We start from the raw sequence: 22,630 nt of genomic DNA on the forward strand, positions 1-22,630 counted from the left end.
TCTTGAAGATGCACGTGTCAAATTTTAATTCAGGTATCGTAAGTGTAAGCGAGCAGCGGCTACCACCTCAGGCGTCAGTTCAAACAAGTTGTTGCTGTGTTCTTCCTTCAGTAATGTCTACTAAGAGGAGGATGAGCATGGGACGCACGCCAGGGAAGCGCCAGCGTCAGGAGGAGGATGAGGAGAGGAAGAAGGAAGCATTACAGACAGGGAAAACAGCTGCCATGGAGGTTGAAGTGGTGCCTCCTACTGACGCCAAGCCACAGGTTGGCTTCCCGGCTCTTGGTTTTTTAAGGGTTTTATCCGTTGAGGGCCTCTGAAGGGTGGTTTCTTGATGCTGGTGAGGGGTTCTTGATCTTGGGAATTAGATCCGTGGTCTTATTCCCTGAATTGAACCTTCCGTCCCCCTGCCCGGACATGCGTTTTGATCCTACGGGTTTAGCGCTCTGTGATTAATATCCGTTAAAGGAGAGGTACCTCGAGGCTGGTGAGGGGGCTCATGATCCAGGGAGGTGGAGATGTTTTCTCCTTTGGTTGAACCTGCTGACTTCCTATTCTCTGTGAGCCCTGTGGTCCCTCCGGGTTTAGTACTTTCCCCTGATTTTTAATTCCATTCAAGGCTTGGGTACCTTGATGCTGGTGAGGGGCTCTTGATCCAAGGAACTGATAACCCCCTTTTTTTCCCTCTGAACATCAATGTCTCCCATTCCCCAGGCATTGTGACCCTGACGGTTTTAGTGTTTCCCCATAAATGTAACTTACCATGAACTAAATTTTAATGATTATTTTTAAGATCTTTTTTAATATTTTTGGCCTTGTTAACCCATATATTCTAACTAACATGCACATGTTAGTTATCCTAATTAATCTACACATATACTGCTATGGATGATAATTTATGCAACTATTTATGTGTACCTGTACCTGAATACACTTGCTTGGGCTCAGGGAAATACACTTGTCATTCTGGCACCCTATTACTACTCACACTGCTGTCATCTCAGTGACATGCACCTCTGCTAGAGCATTAAATGTTATTTTGAGTATTAAATATTTTTTTATGGTGGTCGTGGAGATACGCAGATGTTATGGGCACAGGTATAGGTACCTAGTTTGATTCCCAGTCGGTGATGAGATTGTGTTCAGATTTTTAACCCCAGAGGGTTAGCCACCTGGGATAACCCAAAAAAGTTAGTGCGTCATCAAGGGACTATCTTATTTCCAGTGGGGTCCTCAAGCTTGTCCCCCAGGATGCGACCCACACCAGTCGACTAACACCCAGCTTCCTTGTTAGGTGACCAGGACAACAGGTGTAAGGAAACACGCCCAAAGTTTCCACCCTTGCTGGGGATCGAACCATGGATACTCAGTGTGTGAAGCGAGAGCATTGCGTACCAGGACACGGGACACCCATGATAACATTGATCAAGTCTCCTTACACCTGCTGCTCATTTACACCTAGCAGTAATTGGCTGTGTTAACCCCTAAACAGTCCAAACGTATATATGCGTTCTCTCCCCCAGTGCCGCGAATATTTTGAATTTTTTTTTTTTTCATTGAAATAGAGAAAATTTTTCAGTGTTATAAGATTAAAATAAAAAAATTAGGGTCAGTACTTACCGAGATATATATACATATATATATATATATATATACATATATATATATATATATATATTTTTTTTTTTTTTTTTTTTCAACAAGTCGGCCGTCTCCCACATACATATATATATATATATGTATATATATAATGTATATATATATATATATATATATACATTATATATATACATATATATATATATACATATATATATATACATTACATTATATATATACATTATATATATATATATATATATATATATATATATATATATGTTGATAAGACAAATTCTTCCTGACACCCTCAGTGACTCAGCAGGAATAGAAGACCCTAGCTATGTCAGTGCCATCACCGAATGGGAGACTCTTGCTGCTCCAGCAGCAAACCCTAGTGCAGCACTGGCTCACAAACAGTCAAGCTGGGATAGCCCAATTGCTGAAAAGGTGCTTGCCAACATGCTCAGGGCTGCAACATCAGATAGGGAGATTGCCCGTCTCCAGGCTGTGAGTGCACCTCACTCCGGGGACTTCCTCCAAACAGTTCCCATATCGGCAATGGGAACGCGACTCGACCCTAAGACCCTCCGTATTGCAGTGGCTCTGCGCCTTGCTGCCCCAATTCACACAGAATATATGTGTATTTGCGGCGAAGTGCAAGCAGACCAATACGGTCTACATGGTCTTAACTGTTCCAAAACCAAGGGCTGGCATGCAAGACACAATGAGGTCAACGACATCATTAAGAGAACCCTTGCTACAGCTGGATGCCCTGCCGAGAGGGAGCCACGATCACTTGCAGCAAACAATACCCACAACCCAGCAAACCGCCCCGACGGGATCACCATCTATCCTTGGAAGAATGGCAAGCTCTTAGCATGGGACTATACCTGTGTGTCCACACTGGCTGACACCTATATCCATCACAGTGTGGGGCGACAGGGAGGAGCTGCTGACCACAGGGAGGAGTACAAGATCAGCAAGTACAGGGACATTAGCCAACAGTATCAATTTGTTCCAGTGGGATCAGAGACCTTGGGATCATGGGGAAAAAATGCCACACGTTTCCTTAAAGAATTGGGTTCCAGACTCATCGACACCACCAGGGACCCAAGGGCAGCCACTTTCATGTTCCAGCGCCTCAGCGTCGCCATCCAGAGGGGAAATGCTTGCTGCATACTTGGCTCACGTCCAGCCTCGGAGGAGCTGGAGGAAATTCATCATCTTTGATACATTGTGCCATTGTATTCATGTTTATGTTTTTTTCTGTAAATGTATTTTGTTTATTAATAAATGTTCACATAGAATAAAACATATATAGGGGGTGGTAGGAGAAGAAAATATTCAAACAGCTCCGGGGAGAACCTTGAGTTTTCTCTGAGGTACGTTTATTGTCTTCTCTGAGGATGAGGGTCCCCATTCCAGCTATAGAGGTGGTACTTCCCTATATATATACATATATATATATATATACAGTGGACCCCCGCTTAACGATCACCTCCAAATGCGACCAATTATGTAAGTGTATTTATGTAAGTGCATTTGTACGTGTATGTTTGGGGGTCTGAAATGGACTAATCTACTTCACAATATTCCTTATGGGAAAAAATTCGGTCAGTACTGGCACCTGAACATACTACTGGAATGAAAAAAGTTCGTTAACCGGGGGTCCACTGTATATACATATACAGTGGTCCCTCGTTTTTCGTAATTAATCCGTTCCTGGAGCCGTTACTATAAACGAAATTTAAGATTTACGAATCAATTTTCCCCATAAGAAATAATGTAAATACAATTAATCCGTTCCTGACACCCAGAAGTATTAAAACAACAAAAAAATTTACATGAAATATACATGTAGTACATAAACAATACAATGGGAAATGATGAATGAAACATTAACAGCATAACACTTACCTTTATTGGAGATTCTTCTAAGTGTATGGGAGACTGGAGGAGGAGAGTGGATTGTTTATAGTTTGGAAGGGGAATCCCCTTCCATCAACACCTCAGGTACCATTTGCTTTTCTGGGGTTGCTTCTCTTCTCTGTTTCTTAATGCCACTAGGACCACCTTAAGAGTCACTGGAGTCCTGTCTCGCAAAATAACTGTGGAGAGAGCTCCCTAAAATGGCCCAAGACTGTCACTGTACATGTTGCCAACCTGGCTTGCAACAACCTTGTTAGGGTGATGTTTCTCCATAAAGCTTTCCATCTTACCCCACATAGTAAAAATCTCTTTAATTTCTGAAGAAGGCACCTTCTTCCATCTCTCTTCCTCCTCCTCTGCAGCAAGATTCTGAGCTGCGATGTGTTGCTCTTCATTCTGAAGCTCTTGCAGCTCCTCAGTGGTGAGCTCTTCATTGTGGTCTTCCACCAATTCTTCCACATCCTCCAAATTCACATCCAACCCCATGGAACTCCCCAGTGGCACAGTTGATTTTACAACAGACATAGGCTCATTAGGGTCAGTCCCAAATCCTTCAAAATCCCTCTTGTCGACACAATTTGGCCACAATTTTCTCCAGGCAGAGTTCAAAGTCCTGGTAGTCACTCCCTCCCAAGCCATACCTATAAGGGTTATGCAGTGGAGGATGCTGAAGTGTTCTCTCCTCTTCAAGGGGGGCTCCTTGGCGTGGTGAAGAGGCTCTTGGTCTGAGGAATTAGACCTATCGGTCTTCTTCCTCAGACCGAACCTAATTACCCCCCAATCTCCCCTCCCCTATCCCATCCTCCCCATCCTCCCCTTTTTCCTTTCCTCCTCCTCCTCCCCACTCCTCCCTTTTGCCCTTCCTCTTTTTGTCCTTTGGGATTTCTCCCACAGGCGCGCTAGTTCCTAGGTAGGGGAAAGGACACCGGGGTCCATCCCATTCCGTTGAGGTTTCTTGGCGGTGGCGTAGTTTGCCGTGGAATCTGGATTGCCTAGGGATGTCCCGATCCCTCTCCGGTATCCCGGAGTGGCTTTGGGTGTCTTTTGGGCGACGGGTGTATCTCTGGAAGCCACCTTTCGGATTCCGGGGGTGGTGGCTGAAGGAGGTATGCTTTGTGGCGGATATCCGGCCGCCCTCTCTTTTGTCCACCGAGGTAGCTCGGCAGATGTGAGGTTGCTATCCCAGATTGCTGGTTTACTGGCATGAAGGGTAGGGTATGGCACGGGTTCCATGCTGCATCTGCGCTACTAGCGGTGTCGAGTCCTCTTGGGCGCGGAGGGAGATTTCTGGCCCTTTCATTCCTCCTAGGAACTATCCCTCCCCGGTCCCCCTTTTTTTTTTTTTCTTTTTTTTATTTTTATTTTCTTTTCTTCTTTCTTTTTTTTTTCTTAAAAACAAAAAGAAAGAAGTAACCTAACCATGGCAGCCCTAGTCCATGAACCTGGTACCCCCGGGCCCCTTCTTGATACCGCACCCCGTTCTGACCCCGCCTCGTCTTTGGACCACTCTTCAGACATTCCTCATGCCTCTGTACCTGTTGCCGGTGCTGTTTCCTCACCCGCTTCAGGTACTGAGGCCTCGACTGACTCCTTCGATTTATCAGACCTTCGCTCTCCTCTGACTATGCTTCCGGCCTCTCCCTCTACGGTGCGGCAATTTGCAAATCGCCGACCCGTTCCACGTCGGACCAACTCTGGTCCCACGCCTAAACGTCAACGACAATTACCTGCTGATGATACTTCTCCACCTTCACCTTCTCGTTCTTCTCAGAAACGATCGACACGTCCTTCACTACCTTTCCACGCTCAGTTTCAGACTGAACAGTGGACTAAATTCTTCACTTTACGACCAACTTCCTCTACTGCCTATCTTTCTGACCATAGTATTGGCAAGGCACTCCTACGCCATGTTGGTAAAGATATTTCTTTTCATGCTCTTAAGAGCGGTACGCGCATCATTACCGTACAGAATGCTACCCAGGCTCGTGAGCTCTCTCGTCTTTCCCATATAGATACTGTTCCTGTCACCCTTGAAAAACATCATTCCCTCAATTCTTGTAGTGGTACCGTTATTCTGCCCCATACCATAGTTCAACAAAATTTCCAGACATGTGGCACCGACATTCTAGAACAGCTGGAACTCCAAGATCTCCCAATCCTCAAGGTAGACACTTACGTTCTTCCTGCCCGTGGGCGGAGACGATACCCTAGCAATGTGGCTCGTTTAACTTTTGACAGCCGAGAACTCCCATCCTCAGTTTATATAGCAGGACATCGGTTACAAGTTCGAAAGGTGATCCCTACACCACAACAGTGTAGAAATTGCTGGCGATTTGGCCATCCAGCGAAATATTGCAGATCTATCGCCGAATGCCCAGTCTGTGGTGCCGATGACCATTCTAATACGTCTTGCAATCGATCTCCCTCTTGCCTTAACTGTCATGAGGCTCACCCTTCGTACTCTCGCCGTTGTCAGGTCTATTTAAACGAGCGGGAAATCCGTTACCTCAAAGAGACAGAAGGTCTCCCTTATGCCATGGCAGTTTCTCATCTCCGCCTCCAAGGGAGACTCCCACGTGTTTCTTATTCCCGTGTTTCAAAACGTCCCCCCACTTCTGGTATCCCATCTTCTACACCCACCTCTGTGGTTACCTCTCCCATAATCACTTCTGTATCTAATCCTTTTGCTGTCCTCGGCTCAGACGTCCCTACTTCAACGCCTCAGTCTAATCTCGCTTCTTCGAGTTCTCTCTTACAAGCCTCAGTATCGACGAGACCTCGTACGACACCTCTTCCCAATCGTCCCTCTACTTCTCAAAAGTCAAAAAAAGGTCCGGTAACACCTCCTACCCATCTTCCACCTTCTCATTTTACCCTCCCTGTCTCTGTCCCTAGTTCTTCCCCTCTCACTGGCTCAGTTACAAGTGCAGAGGTTCACCCTCCTCCTCGTAATGTACCTTCCTCCCCTGTTCCCTCCCAAGTTTCTTCCTCTTCAGCCACCTCCCAGGTTCCTGTCTCTTCTGTCCCCTGCCACGCTTCTCCAGTTCCCTCCACCCTTTCGCCCCCCCCTACCTTGGTACAGTCCAATACAGTTCCAATCTTTACTCATCCTCCCCCTACCATTCCCAATATTGTCTCCCATACGACATCTCTGAATTCCGAAACACTTGAAGCAATCTCTGAATATATTGCAGAGACCAAACCATCAATGGACACTGATCCACCTTCCGCTCTTTCTCTCTCCTCTGCTCCATCTGCGCAACTCCTTTCTTCACAGCGCACCGTTCCTTCGCTGCTTGAACATTTTCCACTGCCTCCGCATGTGGACTTTTCTAACCCTTCTAGTCCGTAGGAACCCTTACCTGCGGATTACAAGTATCTTTATCATTGCCAATCATGGCCTTTTTACAGTGGAATATACGCGGCCTCAGGGGTAATCGGGGTGAGCTTCAGATGTTACTCTCCCTGTTTGCCCCTGTTGGTGTTTGCTTACAGGAACCAAAATTACACTCTGCTGTTATTTCTCACATCTCAGGCTATAATTTATTGTATTCTTCAGATCCTTTTCCTGATGGGACCTTTAATGAAAGTGCCCTTCTTCTCCGCACTGATATTCCGTACCATCAGCTATTTGTTCATACTTCGCTGCATTACACAGCAGCCCGTATCCACTTACATAGGTGGTATACGCTCTGTTCTTTATATCTCTCTCCTTCTCGGGCATTATCTATTCCGGATTTTGCCTTCCTTGTTTCGTCATTACCGCCACCGATTCTGTTACTTGGTGATTTTAATGCCCACCATTTCCTCTGGGGAGGGTCTCACTGTGATTCCCGAGGAATTCAGTTAGAGGCTTTTCTTGCCACCCACCCCCTCCATGTTTTAAATACAGGTACTCACACCCATTTTGATCCTCGGACTCATACTCTCTCTTGCATCGATCTCTCAGTTTGCTCTTCCTCCGCCGCATTAGACTTTACTTGGTCTGTTCTCCCGGACTTACATGACAGTGATCATTTCCCAATCATTCTTACTTCCCCTTCATATTCGCCACCTCTTCGCACCCCACGCTGGCAATTTAATCGGGCAAATTGGAACCTTTACTCACACCTGACTGTTTTTAAAGAGGTTCCTTCTTCGTCCTCCATCGATGAGCTTTTACACCTCTTCTCGTCCTCCGTTTTCACCGCAGCTTCTCATTCTATACCCCAAACTTCGGGCAGGCATTCTCAGAAATGCGTGCCTTGGTGGTCTCCTGCTTGTGCTCGTGCAGTACGTTTGAAACGCGCTGCATGGGGCAGGTACCGGTACAATAGAACCACAGAGCGACTCCTTGATTTTAAACAGAAGCGTGCGATCGCTCGCCATGTCATCCGTGACGCTAAACGCACTTGCTGGCGAGATTATGTCTCCACCATCACCTCTGCTTCCTCTATGAGTGCAGTCTGGAAAAAAGTACGAAAACTGAGTGGTAAATATTCTCCTGACCCGGCTCCTGTTCTGCGGGTTGCCGGTGTTGATATAGCAAACCCACTAGATGTTGCCAATGAAATTGGCAATCATCTGGTCCGTATTTCTCAGGGACTCCATCTATGCCCCTCATTTCTTTCCTCAAAGTCTGCCAGAGAGTTAGCACCCTTGGACTTTTCTTCTCTCAGAGAAGAACAGTATAATGTGCCTTTTACACTTCAAGAACTGGAGGCAACACTCTCAGCTTGTCGATCATCGGCAGCTGGGCCCGACGACATTCATATTCGTATGCTACAACATTTACATCAGTCAGCCCTTGCAGTCCTATTACGCCTTTACAATCTTATTTGGTCACAAGGAGTTCTTCCACAGCTGTGGAAATCCGCCATTGTTCTCCCTTTCCGCAAACCAGGCACTACGGGACATGAACCCTCCCACTATCGTCCCATTGCTCTTACCAGTGCAGTTTGCAAAGTAATGGAACGTCTAGTAAATAGACGTTTAGTGTGGTATTTAGAGACACACAACAGTCTCTCCACTCGTCAATATGGCTTTCGTAAGGGACGTTCTACCATAGACCCCTTACTGCGCTTGGATACGTATGTTCGTAATGCCTTTGCGAATAACCACTCAGTTATTGCCATATTTTTTGACCTTGAGAAGGCATATGACACAACTTGGAGGTATAATATTTTAGCCCAAGCCCACTCCTTAGGCCTTCGAGGCAATCTACCATCCTTCCTTAAGAACTTTTTAACTGACAGGCATTTCCGTGTTCGGGTTAATAATGTGCTCTCCCCGGACTTTATCCAAGCTGAAGGTGTCCCCCAGGGATGTGTTCTGAGCACAACACTTTTTCTCCTTGCTATTAATGATTTGGCCTCTAGTCTTCCATCAAATATTTGGTCATCACTCTATGTTGATGACTTCGCTATTGCCTGTGCAGGCGCTGACTGTCACCTCCTTACAGTTTCTCTCCAGCATGCAGTCGACCGTGTTTCCAATTGGGCCACCACACATGGGTTTAAATTTTCCAGCACTAAAACCCACCAAATCACTTTCACTAGACGCTCTGTCATCTCCGATCATCCTTTGTACCTCTATGGCTCACGTATCCCTGAACGTGATACAGTCAAGTTTCTGGGCCTCCTCTTTGATCGTAGGTTATCCTGGAAACCTCACATTACCTCTCTGAAGGCAACTTGTCACAGCCGGCTGAACCTTCTTAAAACCCTTGCTCATCTTTCGTGGGGAGCTGATCGTCGAACCCTCCTTCACCTACATTCCACCCTTATTTTATCAAAACTTGATTATGGTGACCAGATCTATTCAGCGGCATCTCCTGCTACTCTCTCTAGCCTTAACCCCATTCATCACCAAGGATTACGTTTATGCCTTGGTGCTTTTCGCTCTTCCCCTGTCGAAAGCCTCTATGCAGAAGCGAACGTTCCATCCTTATCCGATCGCCGTGATGCCCATTGCCTGTGCTACTATGTACGCTCTCATGATCTCCGCAATCCTTCCATTTATAGAATGGTCACTGATATTAGTAGACATTCTTTATTTGTTCGCCGCCCCTGCTTACTCCGTCCCTTCTCTCTTCGCCTTCATTCGCTCTTGTCTTCTCTTCAACTACCACCTTTCTATGTACATGTAGCATCTCACTTTTCCCTACCCCCCTGGGAAGTTCCAGCTGTTCGAGTCTGTTCTTTCTCCCTCCCTTGCTCGAAAGCCCAACTGTCTACGGTCGCTTCCCGCTCTCTTTTTCTTGACCACTTTCACTCTCATTCTCATGCCATTGCTGTGTACACAGATGGCTCTAAGTCTTCTGACGGCGTAGGATTCGCAGCAGTGTTTCCGGACAGCGTCGTACAAGGGCATTTACTATCTTCAGCTAGTATTTTTACTGCTGAATTATATGCCATCCTTACAGCACTTATCCGTATTGCATCTATGCCTGTGTCATCATTTGTGGTTGTCTCAGACTCCCTTAGTGCTTTACAGGCTATACAAAAATTTGATACACCTCACCCCTTAGTCCTCCGTATCCAACTTTGGCTACGCCGCATCTTTACTAAGCATAAAGATATTGTTTTTTGTTGGGTCCCTGGTCATGTTGACGTACAGGGCAATGAACAGGCAGACACTGCTGCGCGGTCAGCAGTACATGACCTACCAGTTTCTTATAGAGGTATTCCATGTACGGACTATTTTGCTGTAATATCTTCCCACCTTCACACCCGTTGGCAACAACGTTGGTCTACTATGCTCGGCAACAAACTTCAGTCTATTAAACCGAGTATAGGTTACTGGCCGTCTTCTTATCACCAGTGTCGAGGTTGGGAGACTACTCTCTCCCGTCTTCGCATTGGCCATACTCGTCTTACTCATGGATATCTCATGGAGAGGCGTCTTGCTCCTCTCTGTGAGAATTGCCAAGCTCCATTATCAGTCAGCCACATTCTGTTGGACTGCCCACTTTATCAACGAGCACGCAGAATTTACCTCTGTCGTCGTCTTCGCCCCGCTGCTCTCTCTTTACCTTCCCTTCTCGCTGATGGACCCACCTTTCATCCGGACTCTCTCATTGACTTTTTGACAACGACTGACTTACTTCACAAATTCTGATACTTTCAGCCCTTTCTACTTGAATCTCTTGCTACCCTCTACCCCCGTACTATCCCCTGCCCCGCTGTTTTCTGTAACCTGCTGATCATCCCCCCTCCCTTCTGCCATCCAATTCCCTTGCTTCCTTCCCTACCCTGCAGCGCTGTATAGCCCTTGTGGCTTAGCGCTTCTTTTTGATTATAATAATAATAATGAAGTGTTCTCTCCAAAATTCCCTTAGGGTCAAGTGAGTGTCTGTGGTCACAGTCAAGCACCTGTGAAACATTGCTTTTGTGTAGAGTTTTTTAAAGTTTGCAATAACCTGCTGGTCCATGGGTTGGAGGAGAGGAGTGGTATTCGGGGGCAAGAACTTTACTGTGATGAACCCAAACTCCTCGAAAATTAGGTCATCCAAGTTTGGAGGATGAGCAGGTGCATTGTCCATTACTAGCACGCACTTGAGATCCAATTTCTTTTCCAGGAGATACTCCTTCACACTAGGGCCAAACACTTCATTGAACCACTCGATGAAAATTTCCCTCGTGACCCATGCCTTACTATTAGATTTCCTAAACACACACAATTTACTCTTCATAACATTGTTTTTCCTGAACACACTGGGATTTTCAGAATGGTACACTAGTAATGGCTTCACTTTGAAATCCCCACTAGCATTAGCACAGAACATTAGCATCAGCCTGTCTTTCATAGGCTTGTGTCCTGGCATTGCCTTTTCCTCTTGTGTAATGAAGGTCCTCTTTGGCATTTTCTTCCAAAAGAGGCCTGTTTCGTCACAATTGAACACTTGTTCAGGTTTCAGTCCTTCAGCCTCTATGTACTCCTGGAATTCATGCACATATTTTTCAGCCACCTTGTGGTCCGAACTGGCAGCCTCACCATGCCTTACCACACTGTGTATGCCAGTACGGTTCTTAAATCTCTCAAACCAGCCTTTGCTGGCCTTAAATTCACTCCCATCACCACTATTTGCAGGCAGTTTCTTTACCAAATCTTCATGCAACTGCCTTGCCTTTTCACAAATAATCGAAGTCATAAGAGTATCTCCTGCTAATTGTTTCTCATTTATCCACACCAATAATAACTTCTCAACCTCTTCCAGTACTGGTGATCTCATTTTTGTCAGCATAGTTACTCCCTTTGCAACAACAGCATCCTTTATTTCCTTTTTCTTGGCCACTATGGAACATAAGGTTGTGTAGGGTTTCTTATACATCCTGGACAGTTTGGCCACACTTGTACCACTTTCATATTGTTCAATGATGGTTTTCTTAAATTCAGTCGTATTTCTCACCTTCTTTACCACAGGCTTGGCACTAGGAGCTTTCTTTGGAGCCATGATAGCTTATTTAGTACTTGCAAGCACAAAAATAAATGGAATATTATGAAATATTTCGCTGGAGCACGTGAGGGGACCTTCGCTCGAGCACGTGAGGGGACCTTCGCTCGAGCACGTGAGGGGACCTTCGCTCGAGCACGTGAGGGGACCTTCGCTTGAGCACGTGAGGGGACCTTCGCTCACTGGTAAACAATGCTAGACTGGCTGCCGCCCCGGCTCACGCTGTGGGTACGTGTCCCGGACGAACTACGACTCGCGAGTCAACCTATGAAAAGCGAGTCCATGTTTATACGAAAATACCCCTATGATTGGCGAAATTTACAATTGCCGGGAACTACGAAAAGCGGGGGACCACTGTATATTTATACACACACACATACACATACATACAGTGGTACCTTGGGATATGAACAACTCCCAACTCTAACACTTATGTAAGTGCTTTTTTTAAGTGTATTTTTGGGGGTCTGAAACAAATTAATCTAATTTACATTATTCCTTATGACGACAAATTCCTTCGGTATCAGCACTCGAATTAAGTTTGTATCCCGAGGTACCACTATATGTATAGATATTTATATATATACAGTATATATATATATTGATATAGATATATATATTGTCTACCAACCTAGTGCCTAGGTTGGTAGACAGCAGCCGCTCAGGGAGGTACTACCATCCTGATAAGTGAGTGTAAAATGGATACTGTAATTGTTTTATGTGATGGTAGGATTGCTGGTGTTTTTTTTTTCTGTCGCATAAACTTGCAAGGTTTCAGGTACATCTTGTTACTTCTACTTACACTTAGGTCACACTACACATACATGTACAAGCATGTACAGCCTCTCCTCATCTAGTGACTTACTCATTTACCGACCACTCGGACTTACGACCAGCTTTCCAACCAGTATGCAAAACTAAATAATGTATATTAGAGCTGATTTTCTCTATTCTGTTTATTACAGTATGCAGTACATTGCTGTATGAACATTTAAAAATTATACAAGAATTGTTGTAAATAGTGCAGTGATGACATTAAAAAAATATATAAAAAATGTCGACACAAATCCACTACCATTATAGTGTGCTCCTTGCTTAACGACCAACCTGCTCTTAGGAACAGAAGCCCATCATTAAGTGAATATAGGCTGTATATATCTACCCCTTTGGGTTTTCTTCTATTTTCTCGCTAGTTCTTGTTCTTGTTATTTCTTATCTCCATGGGGAAGTGGAACAGAATTCTTCCTTTGTAAGCCATGTGCATCATGAGAGGTGACTAAAATGGGCCACCCCGCCTCAGTGGGGTATGGCCGGTTTGTTGAAAGAAATATGTACACACCTTTTTATTTATTTACTAAAGAAGCACATTGTTTATATTAGGAATACATGTTCATAGGAACAAGTTATGACATAAGTTGTTTGCATCTTTTTAATATAATATGTGTATGACAAAGTATTATTATTTTATTTAATTTGTAGACTCTTCAGAATGGCTACATTCACGTTGGTGCTCCTGCTCCTGATTTCAAGTGTGATGCTCTTGTGGATATGAAGTTTAAAGAGGTAGCAATGAAAGATTACCATGGAAAGTTCATTGCCATCCTCTTCTACCCATTAGACTTCACCTTTGTCTGCCCAACTGAGATAATATCCTTTGCTGAAAGAATTGACGACTTCCATGCTGTTAATTGCGAGGTGCTGGGGTGCTCTACAGATTCTAAGTTCACTCACCTTGCATGGTATGTTGCATAAAATTAGCTTTGTTAACTAGAGAGAGACTGTCATTAACAGTTCAGTATAACTTTTTTTTTTACCTTAAGACACACTTCATTTGATCTGATTTATTTTGTACCTTCAGAATGTAACCTTAGAATAATGATATATACATATGCAATACCCATATTCACAGAGAGCTACTTTATTATTATAATCAAAACAAAGCGCTAAACCCACCAGGGTCATGCAGCGCTGCAGAGAGAGCTGCAGCCAGAGCCAGGCAGCCTCAACTAATTAGATGTTTATCCAGGGAACATCTGATATAGAGCACTTCCCATATAATAGGAAGACAGTATACAAACTATTTGTTAGTCATTTCACGAAGTATAGGATTTTTAGTGTTTATTACTTTCATCATTAATATTTTAACCATTAGTACATGCCATCACTCTCAACTGTTTATCATCTTTCAACACACAATAAAATAATTAATATATGGAGCAAAATAGGATGACTAGGTGGGTATATAAATATGGGAAAGAGGAAAGGAGTCATCCCAGGAAGAGGGAGGGTTTTGAGGGCTATGGGATTGAGCATCTGACAGGCTTGTGTGAACAGGTTAGATCATAGTGTGTAGAGGCAAGTGGTTTTTGTGACCTGAAGTGCTGTTGCAGTATAAGCAAGGTAACATGAAGGGATTCAGGGAAACTGGATAGACAGACTTGAGTCCTGGAGGTGGGCACTCTCAAGAGGGGTTGAGGATGTTGCCTTATGGAAGACCATCTGAACTGTGATGTCAGTACACTTCTGGCAAGACAGCAGATGAATGAATGGTGGTGAATGTGTTTCCTTGGGTCACCCTGCCTCAGCGAGAGATGGCCGGTGTGTTAAAAAAGATTATACAGTGGACCTCCGCTTAACGATCACCTCCAAATGCGACCAATTATGTAAGTGTATTTATGTAAGTGCGTTTGTACGTGTATGTTTGGGGGTCTGAAATGGACTAATCTACTTCACAATATTCCTTATGGGAAAAAATTCGGTCAGTACTGGCACCTGAACATACTACTGGAATGAAAAAAGTTCGTTAACCGGGGGTCCGCTGTATTGTTAAACTTCATTTGTTATGCGTTGCTATTTTGAGAGTGAATATCCATGTTCTACAACATATGAAAACAGTGTATGCATTTTTACTTGATTTTAGGTGCCAAACACCACGTGAGAAGGGTGGAGTTGGCCAGATCCCATTTCCTCTTCTAGCAGACAAATCCATGGAAGTGTCAAAGAAATATGGAGTGCTAAATGAAGCAGCTGGAGTAGCTCATCGCACTCTAGTTATAATTGACACAAAATTAGTGATTCGAGAGGTAGGTACATATCTTGACAATAATGGCTGGTAAACTGTCCTTAATCTGGATGTACTGTTCAGTACAATATAAAGAATAAATAGAAAAAACTAGGGTACTATAAATAGTCTCTTGTGAAACAAAGGGAAGCTTACTGATTGCACTACTGTTTTTTTTTTTTTTAATTAGTTTTAATGTAGTTCAATTTGTTTTCTGTTTTTTCTCCACATTTATATTGCATATGTGATGAATGCTGTTAACCTTTAAGTTGTGCCATGGTGGCCTTGAGATTGATGGCCAATGCTATTGTGACTTAAAAACTTAGCCTAACATAAGTGACAAAAAATTCACTTAGCATAGCCAACCTACAAATAATGAATGATATTCATTGCTAACTTCCATCCATTCATGGTTGCTGTCATGTTGAATTCCATATTTTTTATGTTACTCTTTTTTTTTTTTTTTTTTTTCCCCCCCCCGACAAGTCGGCCGTCTCCCACCGAGGCAGGGTGACCCAAAAAAGAGAGAAAATCCCCAAAAAGAAAATACTTTCATCATCATTCAACACTTTCACCACACTCACACATTATCACTGCTTTTGCAGAGGCGCTCAAAATACAACAGTTTAGAAGCATATACATATAAAGATACACAACATATCCCTCCAAACTGCCAACATCACTCATGAGCTGTAATAATCCCACCCCTTAACCATGGCTGTAAGTAATGCCAACCACTAATTCTACTGTGTCAATAGTCATTTCAGATATATTTTCTTTGCACCAGAATATATGTTCCTCTGTGTTTCCTACTTTCTCCCCCACACACACTACTACTACTACATACAAACATACTCTTAGCTCTCTGGAGCCTTTGCAAGTTGATATCAGCTATCAGCCCAAGGCTAGTTGAGAAACCTTATCACCCAACATGGTCAGCATATAGGGGTTTGAAGGAAGATGTGTAACAAAATAAGCTACCTTTTTCTCTTTTATCACACCCTTTACTTCATCATTCCACCAATCACTCCTCTTTCCTCCTGCCCCCACCCTCCTATAACCACAAACTTCTGCCCCACATTCTAATACTGCATTTTTAAAACTATTCCAACCCTCTTCAACCCCCCCACTACTCATCTTTGCACTAGCCCACCTTTCTGCCAATAGTCGCTTATATCTCACCCGAACTTCCTCCTCCCTTAGTTTATACACTTTCACTTCCCTCTTACTTGTTGTTGCCACCTTCCTCTTTTCCCATCTACCTCTTACTCTAACTGTAGCTACAACTAAATAATGATCCGATATATCAGTTGCCCCTCTATAAACATGTACATCCTGGAGCCTACCCATCAACCTTTTATCCACCAATACATAATCTAATAAACTACTTTCATTACGTGCTACATCATACCTTGTATATTTATTTATCCTCTTTTTCATAAAATATGTATTACTTATTACCAAATTTCTTTCTACACATAGCTCAATTAAAGGCTCCCCATTTACATTTACCCCTGGCACCCCAAATTTACCTACTACTCCCTCCATAACATTTTTACCCACTTTAGCATTAAAATCCCCAACCACCATTACTCTCACACTTGATTCAAAACTCCCCACGCATTCACTCAACATTTCCCAAAATCTCTCTCTCTCCTCTACACTTCTCTCTTCTCCAGGTGCATACACGCTTATTATAACCCACTTTTCACATCCAATCTTTATTTTACTCCACATAATCCTTGAATTAATACATTTATAGTCCCTCTTTTCCTGCCATAGCTTATCCTTCAACATTATTGCTACTCCTTCTTTAGCTCTAACTCTATTTGAAACCCCTGACCTAATCCCATTTATTCCTCTCCACTGAAACTCTCCCACCCCCTTCAGCTTTGTTTCACTTAAAGCCAGGACATCCAGCTTCTTCTCATTCATAACATCCACAATCATCTCTTTCTTATCATCTGCACAACATCCACGCACATTCAGACTTCCCACTTTGACAATTTTCTTCTTCTTATTCTTTTTAGTAATCTTTACAGGAAAAGGGGTTACTAGCCCATTGTTCCCGGCATTTTAGTTGACTTTTACAACACGCATGGCTTACGGAGGAAAGATTCTTATTCCACTTCCCCATGGATATAAAAGGAAAATTAATAAGACCAAGAACTATTAAGATAAAATCAAAGAAAACTCAGATGAGTGTGTATAAATAAATGTGTACATGTATGTGTAGTGTGACCTAAGTGTAAGTAGAAGTAGCAAGACATGCCTGTAATCTTGCATATTTATGAGACAGACAAAAGACATCAGCAATCCTACCATCATGTAAAACAATCACAGGCTTCGTTTTACACTCACTTGGCAGGACGGTAGTACCTCCCTGGGTGGTTGCTACATTGGAGCATACATTCATATAAAATTTAAATGTGCAGCAGTGTTATGATGCACCTTAAAAAATAATGATGGAATGTCAGACAAGGTCCAAAATGTTTACCAGAACTTTGAGGATACAAGTTAACAAAGAAAAGCTGAAGGTATTAGACATGGTAGTCACTAATAAGATTACCAAAAGATACAAAATTATTAAGAGCATTTTAAATCACCATTGAAGGATATACAAGAAGTGAGAGCATTTCCTATCATTGTCAAGTAGAACAAGAGGCCATGTTCATAAACTAAGAGAGGAGATCCCGAGGGATAGTAGAAAGTTCTTCATGGAGTGGTAGAACAGTGTGATAAGTTACAAGAAGAAACAACTGCTACAACCTCTGGATACCCAATATCTCTCATGATAAATATTGAATCCAGAACACTAATTGCTTAGCTCTGCTCCTCTAGTTACAAATAAATACAGTAAACTCTTATTGAAGAAGGGGAGCAAGGTGGCCATTAATGGCATTTGTTGAATAGACACGAAATTCTCTAGTGATCAAAACAAATGGAAAATTCTGTAGCAAATGGATTTTGTTATATCCAAGTCTGTTGTCTCGGCGGGTTTTGTCCCATGTCTTCAGAGTCTGTTAAAGTGAGGGTTTACTGTAATTACAGAGTAATTGTTTTTTAGATTGGCTTAGCATACCATAGCTCCTCTTTTATACTGTTGCCAAACCTGCTATATTCACATATAGTGGTAGATCTGCTCACTATGGGCCATTATAATGCTTGATCATTTAACATTTTTCCCTATCTGGCATTTGCTCAAAAGTTGGAAGCATGAAATCTTTTTTTTTTTTTTTTTTTTTTTTTTTACACAGGGTTTGACAAGGTTAAGGATCCCTAGCTTTATTGACAAGCTATTTACAGGTTAAGGATTCCTAACTTTATTGGCAAGCTAAGAGCTGTTACCTACATCAGCTCATTTGAAAGCATTTTTATTGTTATGAGACATACAAGTAGGGAACAGAATGAAATTGGAGCCATCTGTGGGCCAGCATTTTCATTTGATCAACTGACTATCTCGTTGACATCATTATGCTGTACGAATGTGTTCCATACTCGAGTCATCCTGGGTATATAGGATCTCAGATGGAGTGAAGTTCTGGAGAAGGGTACAGCCAGAGTGAAGTTGCTGCTTTCTGCCCGTCTTGTGGCATAAAAGCTTGTTTCACGCTGTCCTCGAAGTGGATCCAAGTGTGGTACTTTGACAATATTGGCCTTGTACATAACAATAAGGCCACCCACATCCCTCCTATGTTGAAGGCTCTGCTGAAATGACAGATCTATCCAGGATGGGTCCAGGTGAGAGATGAGACGTCTTGCTCTGTTCTCTACTCTGTCAAGCAGTCGCAGATGAGACGGGGGGCAGGCAAACCAAGAAAGTGGAGCATACTCAAGGTGCGAGCGTACTTGTGCCTCGTACAATCTTGCAACCCCTACTGTCAAGTAGATGCGAGATACGGCGAAGTGTTGTAAGCTTCCTGGCTGCCTTGTTTGCAAGATTTACAACATGGTTTTTCATGGTTAGTTTGGAGTCAAATTTCACCCCAAGGATATCAACTTCTCCAGGTGCCAACACCCTCCTATTCATCCTTACTACTGCACCAGCATTACCATCATGGTGCCTAGAGACGATCATCATTTGTATTTTCTCAGGTGCAAATGTTACTTGCCATCTATTTCCTCAAGCTGATATAGCTCTCAGCTGGTGATTGATGTAGCTTAGAGCAGCTGGCATTTCTTCTTTTGGATAAGTGAATGTCAGTGTGCAGTCGTCTGCATGTGCATGTGATTCTGGGATGAGATGAAGAAGGTCGTTGAAGTAGACATTCCATAACACTGGTCCGAGCACGCTTCCTAGTGGAACACTTGCCCCAATAGGATGTCTTGCTGATTCCGATTCTTCTGTCAGACTAATTGTACTCTTTCCTCTAATTTCCTATAAGCATTGACATAGGCCAGATGATTGAAAATAAACAGTTTAATGGTGGGAAGAAAGGTTTATGCTGCACTCTGTCTCTTATGAGAGTCGCCCGTAATTTTCTCTGACTGCTGATTTGTAGCTGACTATTTCAGATATTGAATTCTTGTTTTCCTTTCTATTTACTATCAGTATTTTATTTTATTTTCAACATTTTTTGCTATTTATAATTTCCTGTACCATATGGTGCTGAAAGGCCCTCACCAGTTTGGCAATACAGTATTCATGACTACGTATACCTTAATAATAAGAATTCAGAGTATAGAAATTAGAGGACAAGTGTGATATCACCAAGGGCTGAGGAGGGGTTCTTACTTGGTTTGGGCATTTTAGAGGATTTTATAGGATGACAAAGAGGGTGTATTAATCTGGGATGGAAGCATGTAGGGGAGTGACCCAGAAACTGTTAGAAGAAGTGGGTAAAGGTTATTGTGAGTGCTAGTGGTTTGAGTATCCAGCAGGCTTGTGTGTGTGTGTTAGATCAGAGTGAAGGGAGACTAGTAGATTTTATGGCTTGCTTGTGTTGATCGTGTAACCAAGGTAATTTTTACGAATGGATTTAGGAAATTGCTTAGCCATACTTGAGTCTGGAGGCGGGAAGGATGTGCCTACACTTAGGAGGGGGGTGGGGCTCTGGCAGTTGGAAGGTCCTCTAAATTGTCATATTTGCACACTCCTGGTAAGATAGTGATTGGATAAACAGTTTTCCTTTTTTGGGTGACCCTACCCTGGTGGGAGATGGCCAGTGATGTTTTAAAGAAAGTGATAATGGAGCTATAAAAGCAGTCATGATTTAGTGGTCCATGTTTGCTGAACTTAACCATGTATCTAATTTATGAACATACCATGCAGATCTATGCTCCATAAAAATAAAAACCATACCACGGATGGGGTTTGAACCCGTGGGTTCAAACCCCACCCATGGTATGGTTTGTTTGCAATCGTATCATTACGATTTCGTGAGCTATGCTCCATACCTGTGCCATATTCCTTAGAACGGTTAATAAACTTTTTCCAATATTCTAATCGTTTGTTTTTCGTTGGTACAAATATATTATGCAGTGATGCACTAAAAATAATACATCATTTTCAGGTAATTGCAAATGACAGCAGCATTGGACGTAGTGTTGATGAAACTCTACGGTTGATACAGGCTCTTCAGTATGCTGACAAGCATGGGCAGGGTATGTTAAGAGTTAATTTCACCATACCATAGTTGGATGCAGTGCAAATTATTTTTATCATTCTTCAGCTGTTTGTTGAAACCAATTAACCTTGTTAATATCATTGCTAAAGTTTATGTACTGTACTGTATTTAAATACTTTTAAAAGTTTATGGAGATCAAGGGCCAGTGATTTAAACATTAGAATAGAGAACAATACACATTGAGAATTATGTTAACAGTGCCTGCATAATGCACAAAAATAGCCACAACCACCTGTTGAATAGTATGATGTGAGATTTAGGACCGGATCTATATTGAGGGCATTGCCTTTAAATTGCAGTTATGCCTTAGCAATACAGTTGTGCAGAACACTGGTAGGTTTTAATATCTCCAAGGTGTTGGCAGCCTAAGATTAATGTGGCTAAGACATTGATGTTGGTAAATTTTTAATGAGTCCTTCTACCTGCTGTATGCATATACTTACTGTCCACTCTTGTTTTACCCTACTCTTAGTGAATAAAACGTTTCCTATTAAAAGTTCTCAATGCATTTTTTTTTCTCTTGCTAGCTTGGATTATTTTTGGAAATATTTTTGATAACATTTCTTTAATAGGCCATGCTCTTGCAATTGTATTAGCAAACCATACCATGGGCGGGGATAGAACCCACGATCAGAGAGTCATAAAACTCCAGACCGACACGTTAGCCACTGGGCCAGCTGGCTACAATAAGATTCACCCAACTAGGTATATTTATACACGATGACGGCTTTGAGGGGACTTGAGCTAGAGTTAGTCATGGCCACGCTCATGGGAGATTATCTGTAAAAACTTGTATTTGTGGTCATAGTGGTGCCTATGTTAACCTTCCTATGGTGTATAAATATACCTAGTTGGATGACTCTTATTGTAGCCAGCTGGCCCAGTGGCTAATGCATCGGTTTGGAGTTTTATGACTCCGATTGTGGGTTCTATCCCCACCCATGGTATGGTTTGCTTGCAATCGTGTCATTATGATTTCACGAGTCAATTTTATTGGCGTTTGATTAATGAAGCATGCCTTTTCAGTGTGCCCTGCTGGGTGGAAGCCAGGAGACCAGGCCATTGACCCAAATGAGAAGAAAATGGACATCTCAAAAGAATGACCATACCACACAAATGTTGCAGAGTTCAAGAATACATGTTTAGGTTTTTTGTCAAGTTGTTTTCCTAAAGAAAAGCTTCCTGTGTTTTCAACTTTATCATCATCATAACACACAAGTTACTTAAAATATGATTACAATTTTTTTTTTTTTATGTATTTAGACTACTCACAAGGTTGTGGTGTGCTAGGTTTAGTTACTAGTATGTGTCTGAGGTAAGTTTATTCATGGATTTAGATTTTTTTTTTTTTTTTTTGGTGTGTGTGTGTGTGAACATGATTAAAATTTATCAGCAGAATGTGTTTGGTGTAGCTATGCATACTTCATTAGTGAGAGGTTATCTTCATGCAAGGATTTGATAAATTCATAAATCATTCCCTTTGGTACTTTCTCTTAATTTTAAGCAAGATATTTACTAGATGTAAATGGATTTTCTGTTGCATTACATAATTAAAAGATATTTTCAGCATTTATCAGCAAAGTTGAGTTTTTGTGGCAAGATATACCTAGTTTATGAAAGTTGGTCAATCATTTTATGGGTTTGATCTGTAATATGTTCTGGGGATTCCAGTACAAGAATATGGATGATTTTAGTTGTTACAGTATTTACTATAAATTTTCTCTTATTTTTGTAGCATACAGAAAATCACAATAGTACAACATTCTTGTTTTATATTAAAAACAGTATATGGAAATTTTATTAGCTAATTTGACATTTGTCTCATGAATTTTTTGTTAGTGGCCATAAGGCAACATAGTATATGCTTAAATCACCCTAGATTTTTTTTTTTTTTTATACCGCAATCTAAGATCCAAACTAGTCACAAATATTTGGTCAAGCATTTTCTGTTATTAAACTTTGCTTTCTAAGCTTATT

The 22,630-nt window shown here is 42.3% G+C and overlaps 1 protein-coding gene across 1 annotated transcript; it reads left to right on the forward strand.

The window, feature by feature from the left end:
• Positions 1 to 23: 23 nt before the first annotated feature.
• LOC128702678 (peroxiredoxin-2) lies at positions 24 to 21,882 on the forward strand. Its single transcript, XM_053797054.2, has 5 exons — positions 24 to 266; positions 13,445 to 13,704; positions 14,886 to 15,048; positions 20,540 to 20,630; positions 21,680 to 21,882. Exons 1-5 carry the CDS (start codon positions 114 to 116, stop codon positions 21,754 to 21,756), a joined length of 744 nt encoding a protein of 247 aa, XP_053653029.1. The 5' UTR covers positions 24 to 113; the 3' UTR covers positions 21,757 to 21,882.
• Positions 21,883 to 22,630: the final 748 nt, after the last annotated feature.

Source organism: Cherax quadricarinatus, chromosome 37 (genome assembly GCF_038502225.1).
Source record: "Cherax quadricarinatus isolate ZL_2023a chromosome 37, ASM3850222v1, whole genome shotgun sequence".
NCBI lineage: Eukaryota > Metazoa > Arthropoda > Malacostraca > Decapoda > Parastacidae > Cherax > Cherax quadricarinatus.

Excerpts from the sequence above, each read along its gene's own strand:
- LOC128702678 (XM_053797054.2), top strand. The coding sequence starts at position 114 with ATGTCTACTAAGAGGAGGATGAGCATGGGACGCACGCCAGGGAAGCGC. Across the intron at positions 15,049-20,539 it reads CAAAATTAGTGATTCGAGAG|GTAATTGCAAATGACAGCAG; the intron begins GTAGGTACATAT and ends CATCATTTTCAG. Across the intron at positions 20,631-21,679 it reads TGCTGACAAGCATGGGCAGG|TGTGCCCTGCTGGGTGGAAG; the intron begins GTATGTTAAGAG and ends ATGCCTTTTCAG.